The sequence below is a fragment of the Tursiops truncatus genome, chromosome 2 (genome assembly GCF_011762595.2).
Source record: "Tursiops truncatus isolate mTurTru1 chromosome 2, mTurTru1.mat.Y, whole genome shotgun sequence".
Classification (NCBI taxonomy): domain Eukaryota; kingdom Metazoa; phylum Chordata; class Mammalia; order Artiodactyla; family Delphinidae; genus Tursiops; species Tursiops truncatus.
The window spans coordinates 168,293,768-168,315,622 of NC_047035.1; the positions used below are offsets into that span (position 1 = coordinate 168,293,768).

Genomic DNA, 21,855 nt, shown 5'->3' on the forward strand with positions numbered 1-21,855 from the left:
CTAGTGCTTGCTTCTCGTGTCCGTGGAGAGCGGGAGTCTTAGAAATGGATGGGCGTTATTGGGTGTGCCTTCAAGGGCTCACATCACGCCATGTGCAACAGCATCAAACGACAGCGAATACTTAGGTATTCATCTAATGGAGGATGGACAAGATCTCTACAATGGAAAGTATAATGCTCGGCTGAGAAAAACGAAAGACCTCAAGCAAGACAGAGAGGTAGTCTGGTCATGGATTGGAAGCCAGACGTTGTCATGATGTCAATTCTTCAGGAACTAAATCAGAGAATCATTGCAATACCAGTAAAAATTCTAGCGGGATTTGTTGGAGGGAGGGGTAGGAACGGTATTTCCTTAGGAGACATTTCGGCACAATTCAGGGAATGAATGACAGATTTGACAATGATCCAGTCAGAATTCCCAGAGTCGACTGTTCTGTTTCTTCCAGTGGTTAAAGAAGGCATCTCAGAATCACAAGACTAGAAAGGACTTCTATGCTTTGGTATCAAAAACTCTGTGATGGGGACTTCCCTGGTGCTCCAGTGGTTAAGACTCCACCTTCCCAACGTAGGGGGCCGGGGTTCGATCCCTGGTCAGGGAACTAGATCCCGCATGCCACGACTAAAGAGCCCGCATGCCGCAACTAAAGAGCCCGCGTGCTGCAACAAAGATCCCCCAGGTGGCAACAGAGTTCCCGCATGCCACAACTAAGACCTGGTGCAGTCAAATAGATAATATAAAAAAAATACAACAAATCATCCCCATCAATATAAGATCTGACTCTTATTTAGGCTCTGAGCAGGAATCCCCATAGTCCCTCAATTACCAGGCACCTAAGTTCTTACAACCCTAATCTTCAAGAATTCTCAGTGTTTACGTACAATACATTTTGACTAGTTCTAGCTTGAAATAGAGGATCTCCATCACTGTGGGAATGTACCATCTTTATGCCTCCACAGTAGCTAATAAATATTAGCTTGAATAAACGAATAAATGTTGTCAATCGTATGGGTGGATGCTATAATTAAGTTGCATCTCATCTCCGTAAAGAAATCTAGTACCTGTAGGTTGTTTCTTTATAGAGTCGACCTTCCAAACTTTTAATCATTTTTGTAGCGATTTTCTGGACTTCGTCCTGCTTCAATCACGTGTTTCCAAATTCAACAGCAAACTCAAACGAGAGCTTGACCCTCACGAAGCCTCCATTACCTCATGGTTCTCATACTAAATCCACATGGTGTCATACTCACGTGACACGTGGTTGGACATTATTGCAGGCTCCCCTTTTTGAAATGCTTCAGGTTATCTACCCCCATGTCAATTACCCTGAGCTTATTAGTCCTGAACTATCTCCAGTCCACATTCATCTAGGTAACACAGCTAAATCATTCTGAATCTTAATCTTGTTCCCTGAGTCACAGTCACAGGTGAAGACGCAGGAAAATTTAACGAGCTACGCTCTATTATTCCATCATCTAAAGGATTAATAAGAAGGTAAAATAATACTGGAAGGAAGTCAGACTTTAGATTTGAAAAACAGACCTGGGGAAACTTGGGTCCAAGAAGATGAAAGGATTTCTAGCACAAATGAAAAATTCCTTGTTTTCCTTCTCACCCCTGCCTAACCTCTCAATAGGAGATGGTGATTTATGAAGTCAAATCTAAGAATGAACTCTATTCCAGAATGGCAAAAATCACAACACTAAACTCTGGGTGGTAAAGCCCAGAATTTTTGGATGATCTGATCTCTAGTTATGGATTAGTTAAGCTTTGGTCTTGAGCTCATTAGCACTCCCTAAATTATGATTACTTATAATAATTAGCCTAAATACCAAACCCATATATAAGACAGAGTGACGGCTCAAGAGGCCTTCTCCGTATCTGGCACCACTAATGCTGGCTGGCTCTGCTTCACACCTTTATTCCTTTGCGGTACGCGGGCCTCTCACTGTTGTGGCCTCTCCCGTTGCGGAGCACAGGCTCCGGACGCGCAGGCTCAGCGGCCATGGCTCACGGGCCCAGCCGCTCCGCGGCATGTGCTGTAAAGACTAATGAGATCACGCACATTCGGCATTTAGCTTGTGCCTGGGACAGGTAAACCCCCCGTATCTAGGGTAGACTTAACTGGATGAGTGCGCACACCCACACGGGGACATACCGGCTAGAATTAGAAAGAGAGAAATGACTGAAATGACTTCCTCGCCATTACCCAAGGGCCCATTTGCCAAAGAAGAGAAGCTCTGTGCAACGCAGCTGCCACTCGGGCTCCAAAGCTCATCTTTAGAAGGAGCGACAGAGGTCTAGGCACTGTTTTCAAATTTCGTTTCTTGAGCTCCTGGGTTTGCATTTATGCCTTTGGTGCGCCTGTGGATGAGGCTGGGACGGAGTCGAGGGGTTCGGCAGGTTCTGGGCCCCCCACTCCACCCTCAAGCTAGGGCAGCTCTGCCGTGGGGTTCTGGTCACAATGCATTTGAAAAAGAGGTTCCTGGTGCCTCTGTTTCTGTAAAGGAAATGCACCGTCTGGGCAAGCGTGCTGAGTTCTTAGAGCTGCTCTCTCTTGGAGCTTGTCGGATCTGAAGCCGTCGGGGTGTTACCTGCAACCAGGCCAACGTGGCAACCCTGGGGGGCGGCAGCTGAGTGCCCAGGGACAAGATGACAACACCAACAGCACAAAGCACTGACGGAAACTCAAGAGCATCAGAAGGAGGAGCCCCAGGTGCTCCGAGATGCTGATGTTCTCACCCTCTAGACGTCCCCTGAATGGCACGCGTGACATCTAAAAGGAAGGCCAGCCAGAGAGGCAGAGAGTCACTCTTCATCCTCTCAAGTGACAGAACAGAATGAATCCAGGGAGAAACGCCGTCAGAAGAGCCTTAGGGGCGCAGGGCAACGAGAGTCTTGCAAACTAAAGGTTTGTGAGCACATCTAAAATGATTCTAGACACAGAAATAATCTCCAGTCAGCACCTACACTTGATGAATGGTATAGAAGCTCTCAGTTACGATGATTTGTCCATTTCTGGTTACGTGAACACACACGTGCCTTTTCACAGGCAACCCCACTCCAAGGTTATACGTTTAGCCCCTTAGAAATTAACAAGATGGAAATCCGCTATCTTTTAGAGGAGCAGTGAAGGATAAAAGACACCTGGATTTCCAACACGTCAGCTGTTAGTTAGTGTTAGTGTCAGATCTCGGGTTGTTGACCTCTCAGAGCCATGATGTCCCCAACTAGAAAATGACCAATTAACTAACCCCCAAGATTCCTCCAAACTCGAAGAATCTAGTACTGAAATAAACAGCTTACTGAGGCAGTTCCCTCTCACCTCTAGTAGCCATTTTTGCAATTTTTACAAAAGGACCCTTACATACGGCACCATCTTTCTCCTCTTTTCTTTCCCATCTCCACCTCCAGAACAGACAAGCATCCCTCCAACTCTGGTCCTTCTCCCAGCTATGGCTATAGTTTGCTTCAAATCAAAAGGAAATGTCTAATTATCGACCGGCACCTAAAGGACTGACCTCTGACCTCTGATCTTATCAACAGGCCAAAGCAAATTATCTGTAAACCTGAATACTAAGTAAGAGTTTAATCTGAGCTTTGTTCGGGATTAATGAAGTACTAGACGGATGGATGCTCTCTACCGGAGCCAGAAGAGTGAGATTTCAAAACGTAGAGAGTGACAGAGCAGTAGCCAAGCGCTAGTCAGAAAGGACTGTCCAAGCATAATCAACTGGTGCACGAACCCAAGGAAAAACAGGAGTGATCTGAATGCTTCTGAAAGATCTAAGTAGCGAGTAAACACTTTGTTGTTGGTGGTGGTCAAACTTTCAAGTAGCACCAAGTTTGTAGGAAAGAGTGACGTGAATACACCTCGGGAAATGTCAACTGGTCTGGCAGCTTCCGGAGACAGAAGTCTACCACCTAGTAGTTTAGAGCTAACAAGTCAGGGCTTGTGTCCAGCTCTGTGCCATACTAGCTGTGAGGACTCGGCAATGTCACATGACCGCTCTAAATCTGTTATCTTCCTTCTCATATGGGAATGAAAACAGGACTTCTGGGCTTCCCTGGTGGTTCAGTGGTTAAGAATCCACCTGCCAATGCAGGGGACACGGGTTCGAGCCCTGGTCCGGGAAGATCCCACATGCTGCGGAGCAACTAAGCCCGTGAGCCACAACTACTGAGCCCACGGGCTGCAACTACTGAAGCCTGCGCGCCTAGAGCCCGTGCTCCGCAACAAAAGAAGCCACCGCAAGGAGAAGCCTGCGCACCGCAACGAAGAGTAGCCCCCGCTCGCCGCACCTAGAGAAAGCCCACGCGCAGCAACGAAGACCCAACACAGCCAAAAATAAACAAATAAATAAACAAATTTAAAAAGCAGGACTTCTTCAAAAGTTGGGAGAATCAAATGAAATTGATTTGCACTGGCTTGCAAGATGCTTAGAACAGCACGTAATAGGCACTACATGAGTATTTGTGGTTGTTTGTATTCAGGAGTGTCCCCTGGCCTTTGTTAGGAGCTGGCACCCCAATTCTGGGGAGCCTCATGATGTAAAAGAGGAAGAACAGTGAACAGGCAAGAGGCTGGAAGGCTGGGGGAAGGTGCACAGGCAGGGAACTCGGGAGAAGGGAAGGGAGGGGATTTTTACAGAACTCCCGATAGGAGCTTCCCACACGTTCTACTTCATTTCATCCTCACGGAAACACTGTCCCCATTTTCATAGAAGAGGTCATTGGGATGTTAGGAGGCACAGCTGGGATTCCAACTTGGCGCTTTGGTCTGCTGCTTCCCTAGAATGGAAGCACCATGAGGGCAGGAACTGGGTCTGGCTGTAATCAACACGGTTCGTGTGCCAGCCTACCTGCCTCTCCAGCCTAGACCCTTTCTGCGGGACCGCGCGGAGGAACACGTAGGCAGAAAGGAGGGGCCCACGGGTCCTTCAAATGCGCCAAGGAAGCCAGAGAAGTCTCTGAAGCACCTTCTGTGTGCAAGGTGGGGCGGGGGAGACAGGGAACTGGACGTGGGTCCAGCCCTCAGAGAGCCTCGCGTCCGGCCGTGAAAAGCTGTCCAGTGGGAGGAAGGAGGACGTGAGCCGCGCACTTGACGGGCAGAGGCGGCAGCTGCCGCATCCCAGGCCAATTAGGCAATGAACCTGCGGGGCTGATGAGATCTGAGGCTGAGTCGCCCTGTGGTCCAGTGCCGGGAGGGTCAGCATCAGATGAGCTCTCTGGAAAGCTTTTCATCCTGCTTACTGCTCAGTCAACATCTCTCTGAATGAGCCCTGATTGAACATGTCTTTTGCTTTTGGCTATCTGATGATCATTTTTCAATCCACATCCTTTATAGAAATAGGTCACTCATCAGCTGGCTGAGAGGAGGAGAAAAAGGTCTGACCCCAAAGAAGACAATTCCAATCCAAACACAGCCTGGAGTGTCTGATGCACTGAAGATCAGAAAGGCACTTTCAGGGGGTCTTTGGAAATCTCCCGAGTGAACTCCCGGATGCTAGGGATGTTGTTGGACGGAGATATTCCTGCCACCTCTGGAGAAACCGCCTCTCGGACTTTCTCGTGCTCCAGCTAGGGAACTCCAGGTGTCCCCGGGTGGGCAGCTGGTGCCCTGGGACAGGATGCATGGGGAGGGCCGGCCCACACAAACAGCAGCTCCCCTCCCAGCCGGCAGACATGGGGAAGGATGTCCTCATCGGGCTGAGACGGAGAATGTGCTCCAATCTTTCAAAAGACTCTGGGCTACCCTGCACCGGATATGAGAACGCATCCTCTTAAACAGAATATTGTCGGGAACCGGGGCTCATCTGTTTTTACACAGATGGAATTCTGATGACCAGCCCCGCTGATCTCAGGAGACAGAAGGGGTTCTTTCCTCTCTGAAAGCAGGGGAAATTTGAAACAAACAGTACCCCAAAGAAGAAAGAAATCTGTTGTCCTAAAAGTAAGGGAAGGAAATGACAATCTGTCTGTTTAGACTTTTATGAAAAAAAAAAAAAAGAAAGTAGGCATATTCCCAGCAGATCTACAAAAGCTGTAAGGAAAAGTTTTGGCAGATACCCCAGGAATAAATACAAGGAAAAGGTCTGAACCCTTTATGATGAAGAGATATTTATTTGCCTTACAAATCCTCAATTATGAATTCCTTACAGAAAAGATGTCCTAAGAGAACACGGGAAATAAAGCCACCTGGCAGATTTCAGGATAACTGTGTGTGATCTCTGGAGAGCGTCTCAGGGAATGAAATGTGATTTTTTCACATGAAAAGTGCACGCCTGGAGAACTTTTCGTTAGGGTCGGGTATTTTAAAAATAAAACAGTGCATGTATAAGAGCAGTAAAATGGGAGCAATTTGAAAATAAACACCATGTGGTGGCAGCGAAGAGTCTCTGGGACTCAGAAAAAAAAAGAAAAGTGCTCAGTGGCGCTTTCACCAAAGGGTGAAGGGTACAAAGATAATTAAAGAGAGAAATGTTCGGGGTTGGGGGAGAGGGAGGGAGGGAGAGAAGTGAACCAATGACTTAAAAAATTAGCAGCATCTGGTAAACTACGTAGTTGAAACTACTGTTATGAGTTAATTTATAGGGTTTCCATTCCTTATATTGTGAAATAAGGGGGCTTATCCTTCAGGCTCCAAGATTCTGTGATTCGACTGTAATATTGAGAAGGCTGGTCTCCATAAATGGGAAGAGAGCAAAAGCTATGGGAGGGGATGGTGATATTTCTTTTTCAGTTCTTAAAATTCCATCAAAGTCGTTCACTTAGGTTACAGATTATCATTCTGCCCTGGTTTTCTTTAGCAGGCAAATATTCCTTTACACGGGAGGGTGTAACTATATCAGTATAAATGGTTTATTAGGTTTTTTTTTTTTTTTTTTTACCCCCAGTGAGAGAGCAGAAAGGGACAACCGTGCTGTCTTCTCACAATTTTGACTCAGGCCTGTCCTGCTCAAGCCACGGCCAGAAACATCCATTCCACAGAAAGAGATTTCGCAGCGCTCACCAGTTACACAGTCCCGTATAAACACACCCTGGCAGAAGGCGAGCCCTCTGGCAGCGCTGCTGGCTAAGCCCATCTGCAGGGCACTGAGCCTGGGACCAACACTAAAGGTCCCTGGAATGCTGGGCATCATTAGACTTAAGAAGAGACAGGCAGTGGATAAAGGAACCTTTAAAAGGCTGGAGAGAAACAGAGGGAAGAGGTAGAAGGAGAGCCAAAAAGAAAGGATGAAAACGGCACTCCCCTGGCGGTCCAGTGGTTAAGACTCCATGCCTCTAATGCAGGGGGCGTGGGTTCGATCCCTGCTTGGGGAACTAAGATCACACATGCTGGGCCGCAAAATACTGACCAAGTTCCATTGACAGAGGAATGGATGAAGAAGATGTGGTACACATATACAATGGAATCTCACTCAGCCATAAAAAGGAACGGAATTGGGTCATTTGTAGAGACGTGGATGGATCCAGAGACTGTCATAGAGTGAAGTAAGTCAGAAAGAGAAAAACAAATATCGTCTATTAACGCATATATGTGGGATCTAGAAAAATGGTACAGATGAACCGGTTTGCAGGGCAGAAGTGGAGACACAGATGTAGAGAACAAACGTATGGACACCAAGGGGGGAAAGTGGTGGTGGGGGTGGTGGGATGAATTGGGAGATTGGGATCGACGTGTATACGCTAATATGTATAAAACAGGTAACTAATGAGAACCTGCTGCATAGCACAGGGAACTCCACTTTGCTGTACAGTAGAAACTAACACAACATTGTAAAACAACTATACCCCAGTTAAAAAAACATTGACATAAAGTAACTGCAAAACATAAAGGAAATACATTTGAACTGTAGGCATAAAATCTATATTTAAAAAAAAAGAAAAAAAAGGATGAAGATGAAAAGAAGAAGAAAAAAGCCCCCAAACATCATGGGATTGATACCAACTTCAGGCCGTGTATTTTAAGCTGAATACAGCCCTGACCATGAAGCTGGCAGACCCCTATCAGATCAGTTCTCTGGAAGGGGAGACGGCAGACAGCTGGCACCCTCGTTATTATGTTAGTTATTAATAAACTGCCCAACAATGGCAGGAAGTGCTGGCATTCAGAGAGGGCCAACGTGTGAAGAGTTGAGTCATGGACATGGATGGGTCCCAGGCAGAGCAGGCCCTACACTCAGTACAACGTGTTTTTCTCCAGAGCGGAAAGGGTCAGACAGAGCTGGGGGATCCCAGCAGACTGCAGGGTTTTGTTATATTTCGTTTTTTTTTAACCAAATATCCATCACCACATTCTTTGCAATCCTGCTCTTGACAATGAAGATGACTCAACTGCCGTATCATTAATCCCACAGCCCAATTCCTATTTATAGGCACGACATGCCATTTTGTTTCTGGAGACAGCGGGTGGCTTCTGGCCCTGTATTTCCACTCAAAAAGCCAGCGTCAGTCTCATTGTTCTATTCCTCTAAGAAAGGATGTGCAGTAACATTTTTTCGTTTGGGGGCAGTTAACGCACAACCCACATGGGCCTGCATAACACAGGGTGTCTTCTAAGCAAGTCTGTGCCGTTTTTCTTTCAATCGGCTGAGAGCAAAAGCACATCTCCCTGAGCCCCTACCCTCCTACTGAAACCAGAACTGTTCTGGGATGGCAAATTCCAGAAGCAATGCTGGGACAATCCTACACTTTTTCTCGCTTTCAGAGGAGCTATGGAAAGGCCATGCGTGTTCAGCATGCAGTTGTTTGGTTTTTTGTTTTGTCATTCCAGTTTTTTCCCTTTCCCATCTGTTTCTGAGATTTCAAGAAATGGGGGTAAGGAAGAGAGGAATAAACCCTTTAAAGTTCCCACAAAAAGGATTTCGGATGCTTTTTCTGAATTCTGAAAACATCACCATCACCAAATGTTTTGAATTCACAGTTGTCCTCTCAAATTCTATCTGAACCCTGGAAAATCCGGAGGCTCTCCTAGGGCACAGTGACTACAACGTCCCCTGCTTGTCACCACCCCGCCTCTCCCACCCCGCAGTGGTCAGGCAACAGGCTGGCTGGTTACCCAGAGGTGCAGAGCTTGTGAGGAGACCAAGATGGGGGCGGGGGTGGGGCTCTGCCGGCCTGGAACGGGGGCTGCGCCCTGAGCTGCCTCAACGTCCCTTCCTCCAGGGGATGCTCTGGGACAAGGGTCCTCACCTCCTTTCAAAGCCTGCCCGCCAGAGCCCCTTCACGAATGGATTTGGGACGCGGGTTCCATAACCTTCCTAGGGTCTGAATCTCATGCAGTGCAATTTTGGGAGGTGAGGGCTTGATCCCTTTTAATCTGACACAGCTTAGAAGGCTCAGCCCCTCTAAGGGTCTCTAGTAGGACTACAGGTCTCCCACGGGACAGCCCCGGGTGTTACCGCCGAAGAACTCAGAGGGTCTTGGCCCCGAGCCTTAGTAAATCATTTCAACTCTGCAGACCTTTTCTTTTTGAGATGTTAGCCCCTGGCTCAGGTCAATAATAAGTGTGGACTTCTGACTTCTTTAATGATATCAATAACATTTCTTCATTTCTTTAGCATCTGAGACCTCAGATAGCTTTAAAAGGACTGAAGTCCACTATTTCGTAATGATGCACCCTTTTTAAATAGGAAAATCACCTTCCAAGTTACTAAGAGTTGGAAATATTTTATCTCTGTTTTACTTCAATAAATAGTACGCAAACTCTTTGAGGAGAGAAGCTGTAACTTTTAAAATGCTACGCATAGCCCCTAGCAAAGTTCGGGAGCTAGAAAGAATGTTTATACGGTAGCAATATCACAGTGTGGTTACACGGCTCAGTTACGGCACAATCTGGGTACAGACAAGGGTGGAAGGATAAAGGAAAGATAATGAGGAAGGATGGCATTTGCAGGAGGGGCCTGATCTGACAAGATTAACCTTTGAAGGTCTGATACCATCATGACAAAAGCCATACAGTACAATTTGAGGGAAAATGTTAGTGGCAGGTTTATGAGCGATCTTGGCAAGGACCGAGATAGCACACACTCTGGGAATGTAGAAGGTTCTTAAAATGCAGCACATGCAGGATTCTTACTAGTATCCTTCAAAATTTAATTTTAACAATCGTGTATCATTGACATCAGTCGTGGTGATGATTTTTTAAAATCTGACACCACAAGTAGGGCACCAAAAGTAAAAATAAGCAAGTGGGACTACAGCAAACTAAAAAGCTTCTGCTTTTAGGAAACCATCAACAAAGGAAACCATCAACAAAAAGAAAAGGCAACCTACTGAATGGGAGAAGATATTCGCAAACCATATATCTGATAAAGGACCAATATCCAAAAAATATAAAGAACTTATACAACTCAACAACAAAAAACAAATCCAATTAAAAAACGGGCAGAGGATGTGAACATTTTCCCGAGAAGACATACAAATGGCCAACAGGTACATGAAAAGATACCCAACATCATTAATCATCAGGGAAGTGCAAATCAAAGCCACAATGGGAAATCACCTCACATCTGTTAGAATGGCCATCATCAAAAAGAACATAACAACTGTTGGCGAGGATGTGGAAAAAAGGGAACCCTCATACCCTGTTGGTGGGAATGCGAGTTGGTGCAGTCACTATGTCAAACAGTCTGGAGGTTCCTCAAAAAACTAATAATAGAGCTACCATATGACCCAGCAATTTCACTTCTGGGTATTTATCTGAAGAAATGAAACAGTAACTGGAAAAGATATCTGCACCCTCATGTTCACAGCAGCATTATTCACAATAGCCATGACATGGACACAATCTAAGTGTCCACCAGTGGATGAATGCATAAAGAAATTGTAACTATAACACACACACAACGGAATATTATTCAGCCATAACAAAAAGAATGAAATCTTGCCATTTGCGATATAAATGGACCCCAAGGGCATTATGCTAAGTGAAGTATATCAGAGAAAGACAAATACTATTTGCTCTCACTGATACATAGACTCTAAAAACAAACAAACTAAAACCAAAAAACCCTGAGCTCATAGATAAAAAGAACAGACTGGCGGGTGTCAGAAACGAGGGGTGAGGGTGGGTGGAATAGGTAAAGCAAGTCAAAAGGTACAAATTTCCAGTCAGTAAATAAATGAGTCATGGGGAAATCATGTAAAAAATTTAAAAAATCGTGTACTGAACACCTACTGAGTGATAGGCACAGGGCTAGAGGTAGCAAAAAGAACTCTCAAGTGATGATCAGTTTCTCAAAATGCTTTCCAGGACTATTTATCAGACACCAGTTTTTCTTAGCACGAGGAAGTAGGTGAAGGAGAGACAATAATTGATCCAATAAGATACTAGGTTATTTGTATCCTATTTCCTGAGTGAGAGGTAGACCACAGGGTCTGGAAAGTGTCATAAAAAGAGTGCTTAAACCAAGGCCATCCCGAAAGAGCGACGCCCTCTCCTTCTGTGGGAGCCCATCACTAAGAGGCCTTCTCCACACGCACTCAGGCAGGACGCACTAAAGGATGAAAAGCATGGGTGGGAGGCTAGCCTAGATTTCCGTCTGGTGGGGGATGGGAAACCGTCCCGTCCAGGTGGGACTGCGAGGCCTCAGGTGAAGGCATCTTCTCCTGCACATGAAAAGTCAGAGGGGCAGCAATCACAGACCTGGTGGCAGTGATGGCCAGATCGACAGGTCCTAGAAGTTCCCCGAGTTGACTGATGGAACACTTCCTGTGCAAGGTCTCCCCTTCCACTGACCCGTGGCCTTTCCTAAGCCAGAGCGGGGAGACCTCCCCACGGAGCCTCAGCAGTTAAGGACCATTCTTCAGCATCTAACTTGCAGGGCTGGGCTGAGTTCGAAATGCTCCCTGGCCTGGTCACGGCTCACACCTCTGCACCTCCTTCCCCGTCTGCCCAGCTTTCTTCTTGCTTAGCTGAGCAGCAGAAGGGGGGCAGGCAAAAGGCTGAGGGTCTCGGTCCTAAGGATGGGGCCACCGCGGAAGTGGGGCAGGCAGGGGGCCTCGGCTACCTGCATCGATGCCCAAACAGCTTTGCCCGGGGTCCTCGTCACTAAGTTATCAGACATGAAAAAACTGCTAATATCTTGAGATAAAGATGCATATATCAGGTGTGGGAGTGGATTCAGCAGGAAAGTTTTCTTTTGATTCATCTCCTAGCCCACGGGATTGATTATTAATGTCAAGCTGTTGGCGGTAACAGAGAGGAATAGCTATCCAGTCTTGAAGATGCCTGGATCTCGGTATCTCAATTTCTTTTTTTTTGGCCGTGCTGCCAAAAAAACTGGGGATCCCAGTTGCTGCACCAGGGATTGAACCCGCACTCCCTGCAGTGGAAGTGCAGAGTCTTAACCACTGGGCCGCCAGGGAAGTCCCTGGATCTCATTTCTGATGGTTGAATGATGTCAGCTCCATGTTAGACGCTTTGGGGCTCCTGTTCACCACCTCCGCTCTACCTGCTATTACGTTTGTACCCTTGGCGGCTGCCAGAGACAAAGGGCCCGAGCAGATGGACCAGGACACAGGTGTAAAAGTGAGGAGACCGAGGTTCCTCGCGAGAACAGTGGCTCTCAAAGTGTGGTCCCCAGACCAGCATCAACATCACCGGAGAGCTTGTCAGAACTTGCTAGAAATGCTAATTCCCAGGCTCACCCCAGACCTACAGATCAGATACTCCGGGGCCGGAGCCCAGCTATCTGCGTTTGAACGAACCCTCCAAGGGGTTCCGATGCACTTGGAGGGCAGGGAACCCCTGAGCTGGAAGAATCTATTCTCCTGGGTATAACATGCCACATTCAGAACGAACGTAGATTTCCAAGGGGACATGAAACCACGGCAGGGATGCACCGCTCACTGAGGCTGAAGGAAGAGGCGGGCTCATCTGTGGCTGGATGAGGAGGACAGTGGACAGATTAAATCCAGGCTCAGATCTGAGACTCTGGGCTTTAATGGGGGATAGGGATGTCTAGGGGACAGTCACAGGGCTGACTCTGGCCCTGCCCTTCATCATTCTGCAGGCGATAGGAAGTGGCTGGAATTCGAGGCAGGGGTCTTGGACTTTGTATGGCGTTCTCTTTACTACAGCACTGTCCACGGTCTTCACTGTAAACCTCTAAGCCTCAGAAACAATGATTACTTGGCCCATTGTATTGATGGAAACTTTTTAAGGACCCAGGACAGCGAGAGGTTTACGGTGAACCTTAACGGTGACCTGGCAGAGGCAGAAACGACTTTGTGGAGCCTGAAACCTACAGAATTTTGGTGGCTCCATTTAAGAAAAAGAATGCAAAATGTATTACGTTCACAGGTTTTATAAAACGCCTGGCCCGTGCACACATGACCTGGGTCCTCCCAGGACCTTAGAAAGGCCTGTCCATCTTCACCCTCGTCCTTCAGGTCTGAAGGTTTTCCCTGGCTGTGACTGGACTCCACCAGCCCAGAAGCTAACTAGGCAGCTTTCGGCTTTCCCCCCCTCCTGTCTTCTTTTTCCTTTATTTTATTTTGTTACCGTCTGCAGTCACCACGTGTACAGAGCTGACCCGAGAAGATGAGGTAGGGCAAAGACTTCCTGTTTTACTCTCTGGCTCAGAGGCAAGGAAATGTGTACTGGCTCCAAGAATAATCAGGCCTTGACCACGTGGCCTGGGGAGTGAACTGCGTTATACTTTTCTAACATTTCCAAACAATTTTTGCCTCCCTCTCGCTCCCTGCCCAACTCAAAACTGCCCCCCTTCCTGTCACTCCAGCCAATGGCATCCCTCCTCCTGAAGTCCAGCCCCATCTCAAACCTCGGGGCATTTCTGCCCCTCCCAACACCTCAAGACAAATGACTGGCCCAGGCCCCCCGCAGAAACAGACGGCAACCAGATCCCCCGAGCCTCCCTTTCAAAGCGCACTCTGCGACAGGTCTCTCCTTTCCAAACGATCAAGGGTGTTCTGTACTTTGGAAAGCCTCGAGAAGCCCCCCTGGGAACAGAATGTAGGTCACTCAGCAAGCGCCACGACCTGACCTTCAGCCCCTCCTCGCATAACTCTCCTTGAGTGGCACACAGGCAGCCCGCGCCCGCCGTGCGGCCTTGGAGCCGGCATTCCTGCCGCTCAGCCACCAGCACTGGGAAGGCTCTGGAGGCCGCTCGAAGGCACTTAGGTGGCCTTCCCACACCTGCCCCCTCGGAGCGCCCCAGCCCCCGGGGGCCGCTACCCACCTGAGGACAGCAGGCTGCCGCTGCTGCCGCTGATGATCTTGCCCTTGCTGCCCATGCTGGCCAGCTTCGACGTCTTCAGCGTCCCCGTCTCCGTCAGGTCGATGGCGATCTCGCTCAGGCTGCGGGCGGCATGGATCTTCGACTAGGAGGACCACCGGGTTGGGCAGGTTAGACGGGGGCCGCTCCCCTCCGGACAGTGATCGCTCGCCCGCCCGCCTGTCTTTCCGAGATCTAGCAAACGGCCTCACGGCCAGCGAACTGCCTCATTTTTCTGTCTGTGTCCCCAGGGCCCATCGCTCATCCCCTGAAGCTTCCCAGGTGGGAGCAGATAAGGCTCCAGAGGTGACACGGCGAGGAATTTTCGAAGCCTGTTATCCCACAGGCTGTATGTACAGGGCTTACAAGTGTGGACTCCGGAGTCAGCTAGGCCTCGGTGGAGTCCTGATTTGGGGAAGGACTTAACCTCAAGAGGCCTCATGACTCGCAAGCATAACACAGGGAAAGCACCACCTACCGCTCAAGGTTTTGTTAGGGTCAAAAGAAGTAAGGCAAGTGAAGGCATCCCTCCACCCCCAGTTCCCTCCCCTCCCCCCGCCTCCTACATAGCTCTCAATGAATAGTAGCAATTTTACTTGCTACTGTGATTTTGTGCTTAAAAGGAGGAGAAAAATAATTTTCAGCTTTGTGAATGATTTAAAGGATGTCTGAAGCAAATTTATGAAGTTCCAGTAAATTCGAAGGTGGTTTAAGCTCTTAAATGATTAGCCACGGAGCCATGAAAACTTAGAGGGTTGGGAAGCGATCACACTGTCAGCCTGCAAGCGTGGCGTGTAAGCGTGGTGTGCAAGCGTGGCGTGTAAGGGCTTCTGCAACAAATGCTTATCTGGACGCTCGGTGCCCACCAAGGGGGCACCTGACACGGTGCTTTGCTTCTATTTTGGTACCTAAACATAGGAGCCGAAGTCTTCAGATTACGGTTAAAAGTCCACTCCATTTATGCTACAAATTAACTGGCCCACTTTGTCGAACAGTAACAGCAAGTTAGAGCAATTAGAAAAGGACTCTGCATTCATGATTACGTTCCTAAAATCAACTGTTTGCAGTGAAGCTTTCTGCTCTAGTTCCCACCTTGGGAGGTAGAGGTGGGTTTGCGTGTGCCCCGCATATGTTGGACATTTGTTTTTTTTTCCGTTTTCAAGAAATCAATTTGTGACAATGCTTCAGGAAGTGGCTTTCGCTGCACTGCGGACTTTTGGAAAACAACTATAAATCCTAGTATAACCTGTACATGTGCTGATTTTTTTTTTTTTTTTTTTTGCGGTACGCAGGCCTCTCACTGTTGTGGCCTCTCCTGTTGCGGAGCACGGGCTCCAGACGCGCAGGCTCAGTGGCCATGGCTCACGGGCCCAGCCGCTCCGCGGCATGTGGGATCTTGCCGGACCGGGGCACGAACCCGCGTCCCCTGCATCGGCAGGCGGACTCTCAACCACTGCGCCACCAGGGAAGCCCCGTGTGCTGATCTTTCCGTGGCCACTGGTGATTAGGCAGGGGTGCACGCATGGAGCCAGCGGAGGGTCCCAACTGAGGTTTGGATGCGTGTTCACTGGTGTGAGACTAGGTCTGTCCGCCACACAGGAGAAGCCACGGAGGACGGGCAGACCAGTGCCCGGCTGCCTCTTATTCACATCCTGAGCCCAGGTGCCCGCAGCGGTCCAGCAGGGTCTGTCTGAACCCAGAGGCCTTGCCCTTCCTCTGGCCTCCGTGTTGATGCCAGAATTGGTGAAAGACCATGACTTCTGACCGCTAAGTACTTTCCTCACGTGAATGAGATGAGAGTCTGAGGGGCAGAGGAAATGCTGAGACTTTCTGCTTGTTTTGTTCACCGGGTCTGACCCATTTTCGTCCTCACCCTCTTCTATCTCACTGGTCCTTCCTTGACTGATGTCTCCTCTCTGACCTCAACTTCTGTCCCTGCGTTCAGAACTAGGCTGCCTTCCTGGGGTGAGGGCTTCCTTGCTCATAACACAATCCCAGCTGCCAGCGCCTCGCAGGGTTTTCTGGCTTGTAGCAGAAGGCAGGAGCGCCTCTGCTTCACTTCGACACAGCGTATCAGTTGCATCCACCTGGCTGAGTTTTATCCTCTGAGCAAAGCACAACCCATCGCTTCCTCTCTTTCAACACTGTTCTTCTACCAAGGCCCAGGCTCTACCAAGAGAAGCCCACGCTTGCAGTTCTGCAAGAATAACTCATGAAGACACAGACCATTGCAGCCTGGGGAAGGACCTGGGCTCTAAATCAGAAAGACCTGGACTGAAATCTTGGCGCTTCCCAGAGAATCACAGTTTGACCTTGATTTTCAACCTCTCTGATACTGAGATCCCTGTTTGTAAAAGGGAGCTGTTAAAACCCACACCACGGAGGTGTGATATCAGGACGAAATCAGATGCTAGACATCAAGGCCAGTGACACTGGAATAGGAATAGGATATAAATCAGGGCCTGGCAGGAATTTGCTAGGTGAGGTTCAGTGAATGACTCAACGAGAGATTTGGGGGGATCTCATTAATCTCAAGGAAGACCTGTCCCCACCCCACCTCCAGCCCCTCCACACCAATCTCGGAGGCAGGAAACAAAATACAGAAAAAGGACAAGAGTCACACTTCCCAAGGGAGACTAGATTCTTAGAAGCTTTAGGAAATTACTGGCTTCTCTCTAGAATGGAAATATCACAGTGACTGAACAGACCAGGTGGGGAGAGAGCACTAAGAGATGAATTGATGGCGAGATTCTCTCCCTATAAAGTCAAGTCTTTGTGACCAAGCAAAAGAGCCTCCAAAGCTTTGGACGTTTTGCTCTGAGGGTCTTGCTGTTCTAAGTATTATCATGGGTATTCTGTAAGCAAGGTTTAATTGGCCCTGACATGCTTTCACTTGGCTTTTGATCTAGATGGAATGAAGAATAGCAAACTGGATCAGGAAAAAAAAAAAAAAAAGATTAAGAAGAAGGAAAGATGTTTGGACTGGGGGCCAACTCAAGTTCTCAATCTGAATTCAGAGGAACTCAACAATTTAAGCTCTCAAGTATTTTCCTCCGAACTCTGCAAGATATTCCTTGGCTCTGGGGTACATACGTTGGCAGGATCTAGCTGACAACATTTCTGATCTTTGGGGTCAGCAGATATAATTTACCAAACGTGACTGATGCCAGCACAGCCTCTCATTCTGAATGAGCTGCCAGAAAGGGACCAATACCGCCTCTTTCTGCTGTCTTTGGTGATGGAGGGTGGGCGGGCAGGCGGGCGTGTGTGTGTGAGAGAGAGCAAGAGAGAGTGAGAGAGAGCGAGAGAGTGAGAGAGACAGAGAGAGAGCGAGAGACAGAGAGACAGGTTTTCTAAGTGATTTACACTAGGACCCTGAAAGAAGAAAATGACCAAGCGCCAGGGGAAGGGCACTAGGTTTCTCAGCTACCCACCCCCGCTGGCTCCAACCACTAGATTGCACTTGTTTCTGGGGTTCATGAGCACCCCTCGGGAGGCCTGGGCTTTGCTGAAGCACTTCAGAGAAAGGAATGGTTGACACGGCCTGATACAGTAGAGTGTGGAGCAATGGCCAGTATGCCAGCCAACACGGGCTGTTCAGAAATATTTGGAAACACTCCATTCCAGGCCTGCCAGCCATCACTCACCCTGAACCATCTTGCCCACTGGAGATGGGTCACATCACTGTTGTCTGAAGAACATTCCAGAAATGAAAGGTGTTGTAATACTACTCCTAAGGTGAATTTTATCATCTCTGATTTAATTGGGGGGAACTTTTAGAGAATTTAAACTTTACACACAGGTGTCGGCCAGGGAACGGTATGTTGCATTAGTAATGATAATAGTGAGAGATAGCACACATCTCCTAAAGCAACTTCACCAACACTGTGTCACTGGACTGATCAGTGATTCTGGTCAGGAATTTCCTTTGCTGTGTTCTAACTGTGCAAAGCAAGCAGGAGCGAGGAAAGACTTGCCCGGGGTCATAGAACCAGAAGGCAGAGTCCTTGGACCTCCCCATGGGGGAACCCGTTCCTCACCAGTCACCGCAGGCTGAGCAACTGATTCCAATAAGAAATACATGGGCGGGCTTCCCTGGTGGCGCAGTGGTTGGGAATCTGCCTGCTAATGCAGGGGACACGGGTTCGAGCCCCGGTCTGGGAGGATCCCACATGCCGCGGAGCAGCTAGGCCCGTGAGCCACAACTACTGAGCCTGTGCGTCTGGAGCCTGTGCTCCGCAACAAGAGAGGCCGCGATAGTCAGAGGCCCCCGCTTGCCACAACTAGAGAAAGTCCTCGCACAGAAACGAAGACCCAACACAGCAAAAATAAATAAAAATAAATTACTAAACTCCTACCCCCAACATCTTCTTTAAAAAAAAAAAAAAGAAAAGAAATACATGGGCTCTGGGCACTGTGAGTATCCAGAGCTTATCTGGGGCAAATTCTCCTGCTCCTGGGGGTACGTGCATGTCCTTCAGTCCCCCAGGGGTGGCTGAGCTGAAAGCTCCCTATTGCTGCGAGCATTTGGTCTGGTCTCTTGAGAGATACTTCTTGTTAATAAGTGATCTATGACAGTTACTTTTTGAGGTTTCCTTGTTACATCCATGGGTTGACCTGTAAGCCTGCTGAATAAGGCTTCTCCAGCTGCACAGGAAGACCATCTTTGAGAACAGGGCTGCGGAGCCCTAAGGATGGGCCTCCTGCCTCACCCCATAGATCCTCTAATGTGAAAGGCCAGCAGAGGGAGGAAGAGTTCTAACAGCTAATATACCACCCTTAGGCTGAGACAGGCTTTTTCTCTTCCCCATTCAAAATCAGTGTGTGTAGTGTCTGCCTGCAAGAGGAATTGGCAGTGGGGTTCAGGTGGGCTGTCAGACTCTCTACCCCTCGTCACGCACTGCCAAACAACACGGAGGACAGAATCAATGGTCTCAGGTTTTGACCTCCAACTCCTGCCACTGGAGGGCAAAACACTGACACCCATCCACTGTCTCAATCTAAAGCATGAGTCAAAAGGTTCTGGCCTCGTTTCTTTGGATCGAATCGGGCCTCAGGTTCCCGTGCCAATGCCCACCATCACCAGGAGTGATGCAGAATGCTCTCATTATTCCTGGCAACAAAAATATTCCACCCTGTGCCCATCCACCCCCCGAAAATGACCAAACGGGGGGAGGAAGAAGACTTAGGAGAAGAGAAAATGTGTTATGAAGGAGAACGTGACTCCTACGCGGGAAAGGCTGTGACTGAAACTGAATCATGACTTGAGGGACTGTTTGCTTCCTGTCCTATTTTCTTACTATCTTTCTCTTACCTCCCGCTCAATCCCGACTCTCTCCTCCCAATCCTCCCCCCAAGCCAGGGAAGGAGCAACTCCACTCAGAAGGAATAGAAGGCAAAACAGGAAGCCACAGGATCCAAAAGGGCACCAATCCAATAAGTCTTGGGCCCAGTAAGCCCAGGGTCCTGCCACTTCCTCCTCTCTCTAGGACGCACGGGATGGGAGAAAACCTCCCCCAGGTGGTGGTACTGACTAGACCGGGGGCCAAGGTCGATCTCCCTCTGCAGTTCTGTATTCCACTCCCCACCTGTCCCAAGCCAGCAGGAGCCTGAGAAAGATGCAGAGCCCATCTTGATACGGCTCTTCACCTGAGGGGTAATGAATGGGCGTGGCTTGTGCGGGGAAGGCAAGGGAAGCACGGCAGACAAGGCTGGAGGAACAGGGGGCAGAGGGTTGATATGAGCTGTGTGCGAACCAAGGAGACGTCATTTCTCCCCCCCTCCCCCACCACGCCGTGTGTGTGTGTGTGTGTGTGTGTGTGTGTGTGTGTGTGTGTGTGTGTGTGTGTGTGTGTGTGTGTGTGTCTGTCTGTCTGTCTGTCTGAACTGGGGCTGGGTCAAACCTCCCTTGGAGGATGACTGTTTACTATGGCCTGAGGCTCCAGGTCTACCTTAGGGAAACAGACTTGTTGCCTTTTTTTTTTATTATAATGTTTCCGGTTTTGCAATTTTAAGAAATGGAGTTGGCAGTTGGAAAAGCCTGGAGGGTTTTCACAGCAATTATCCTCAACCGGTAGGTGGTGTCTATTAGTTGCAAATGGTTCCTTTTTCTTTTTTTTCCTCAAAAGGAAAACAGGATTTCCCTGGTGGCGCAGTGGTTGAGAGTCCACCTGCTGATGTAGGGGACTCGGGTTCGTGCCCCGGTCTGGGAGGATCCCGCATGCCGCGGAGCGGCTGGGCCCATGAGCCATGACTGCTGAGCCTGCGCGTCCGGAGCTTGTGCTCCGCAACGGGAGGGGCCACAGCAGTGAGAGGCCTGCATACCACAAAAAAACAAAAACAAAAAAACCCAAAAAAACCCAATATGCCACTTTTTACATCCCCAGAAGGACTGCTTACTTCCAGGAGAGATTCCTGAGGTTCAAAAGCACGGGGGAATTCCTCAAAAGGCCCTACTTGGCTGCAGCAAACGGTCTGAGTGGCTCTGACCGTGGTTAACCAAGTTGCCAAGGACACGTTGTTCTCTTCAAGAGCTGACCTCAGGAGCTGCCTCCTATAGTCCTAAAAGGCCAGTCTCACCTGTGCACATCTCAGAGCAAGGGATGCAGGGCCTCTCCAGCCATCCAACTCCTAATCCCCCAGCTACGAGATCCAGACAAGGGCCCTCGTCTGCTCACAGCTCAGTGAAAGGTCTGGTCTTGTCATAGGCCCTCCCAGTCCCAGGAAAGGGACTTACCTTACTCTGCTTTCTGTCCAGATAGAACTGGTGTTGGCTAATGGCCATAGCCCAGATGGACTTGATCAGTGCCGGACACGCGTACCACGTGTGCACTGCGATGCCGCTGTGTCCAAACGTCCTCCTTGTCACTGAGGCCCTGGGAGAGCAAGAATCAGAAGGGTCAAACACGTTCACAACGAGGGCCTAGGATACTCAGTCAACAGCTTTTACCGAAAACCCACTGGGTCCTAAGAGCTCCAGCATAAAGGTGACAGATGAGCACGCGTGCACGCACACACGAAACTGGCTGGCAAAGGCCATCTTTTCATTTTATTCTCTAAATAAACGTTGATTCTATCTAAGGTACAGAACGTGATGATCTGATGTACTGATACACATACACAGTGAAGTGATCACGGCAGTCAAACTAAAGAACATTTCCTCTCCTCACATAGGTACCACCGTGTGTGTGTGCGTGTGTGTGTGTGTGTGTGCGTGTGTGTGTGTGTGTGTGTGTGATGCAAGCACCTGAAATCCACTCTTAGCCGATTTCCAGTATATAATAGTGTTATTCACTACAGTCACCAGGCTGTACATTACATCTCTAGGCTTATTCATCCTATAGAACTACCACTTTGTATACCCTTCGACCAGCATCTCTCTCCATTTCCCCTACTTCCGCGTCCCTGGGAACGACTGTTCTACTCTCTGCCTCTGTGACTCTTTTAGATTCCACCTGTAAGTAAGATCATGCAGTTCTTGTCTTTCTGTGTCTGCTTTATCTCACGTCATAATTCCCTCCAGGTCCATCCATGTCGTTGTAAATGGCAGGATGTTTTTTTTTTAAGGCTGAATGATATTCCGTTGTGAATATACACAATTTCTTTATCTGTTCAT

General features: G+C 48.6%; 1 protein-coding gene across 11 annotated transcripts in view; it reads right to left on the reverse strand.

Annotated features, from left to right (window-relative positions):
- FRMD4A (FERM domain containing 4A) overlaps positions 1-21,855 on the reverse strand; it is a 382,372-nt gene that overhangs the window by 57,249 nt on the left and 303,268 nt on the right. For all 11 annotated transcript variants that reach the window (XM_073801673.1, XM_073801675.1, XM_073801678.1 and 8 more), the window contains 2 exons: positions 20,977-21,115; positions 14,205-14,346 (listed from right to left, as the gene is read on the reverse strand). In XM_073801673.1, the coding sequence (XP_073657774.1) occupies positions 14,205-14,346; positions 20,977-21,115 (281 nt within the window). The remainder of the gene's footprint in view (positions 1-14,204; positions 14,347-20,976; positions 21,116-21,855) is intronic.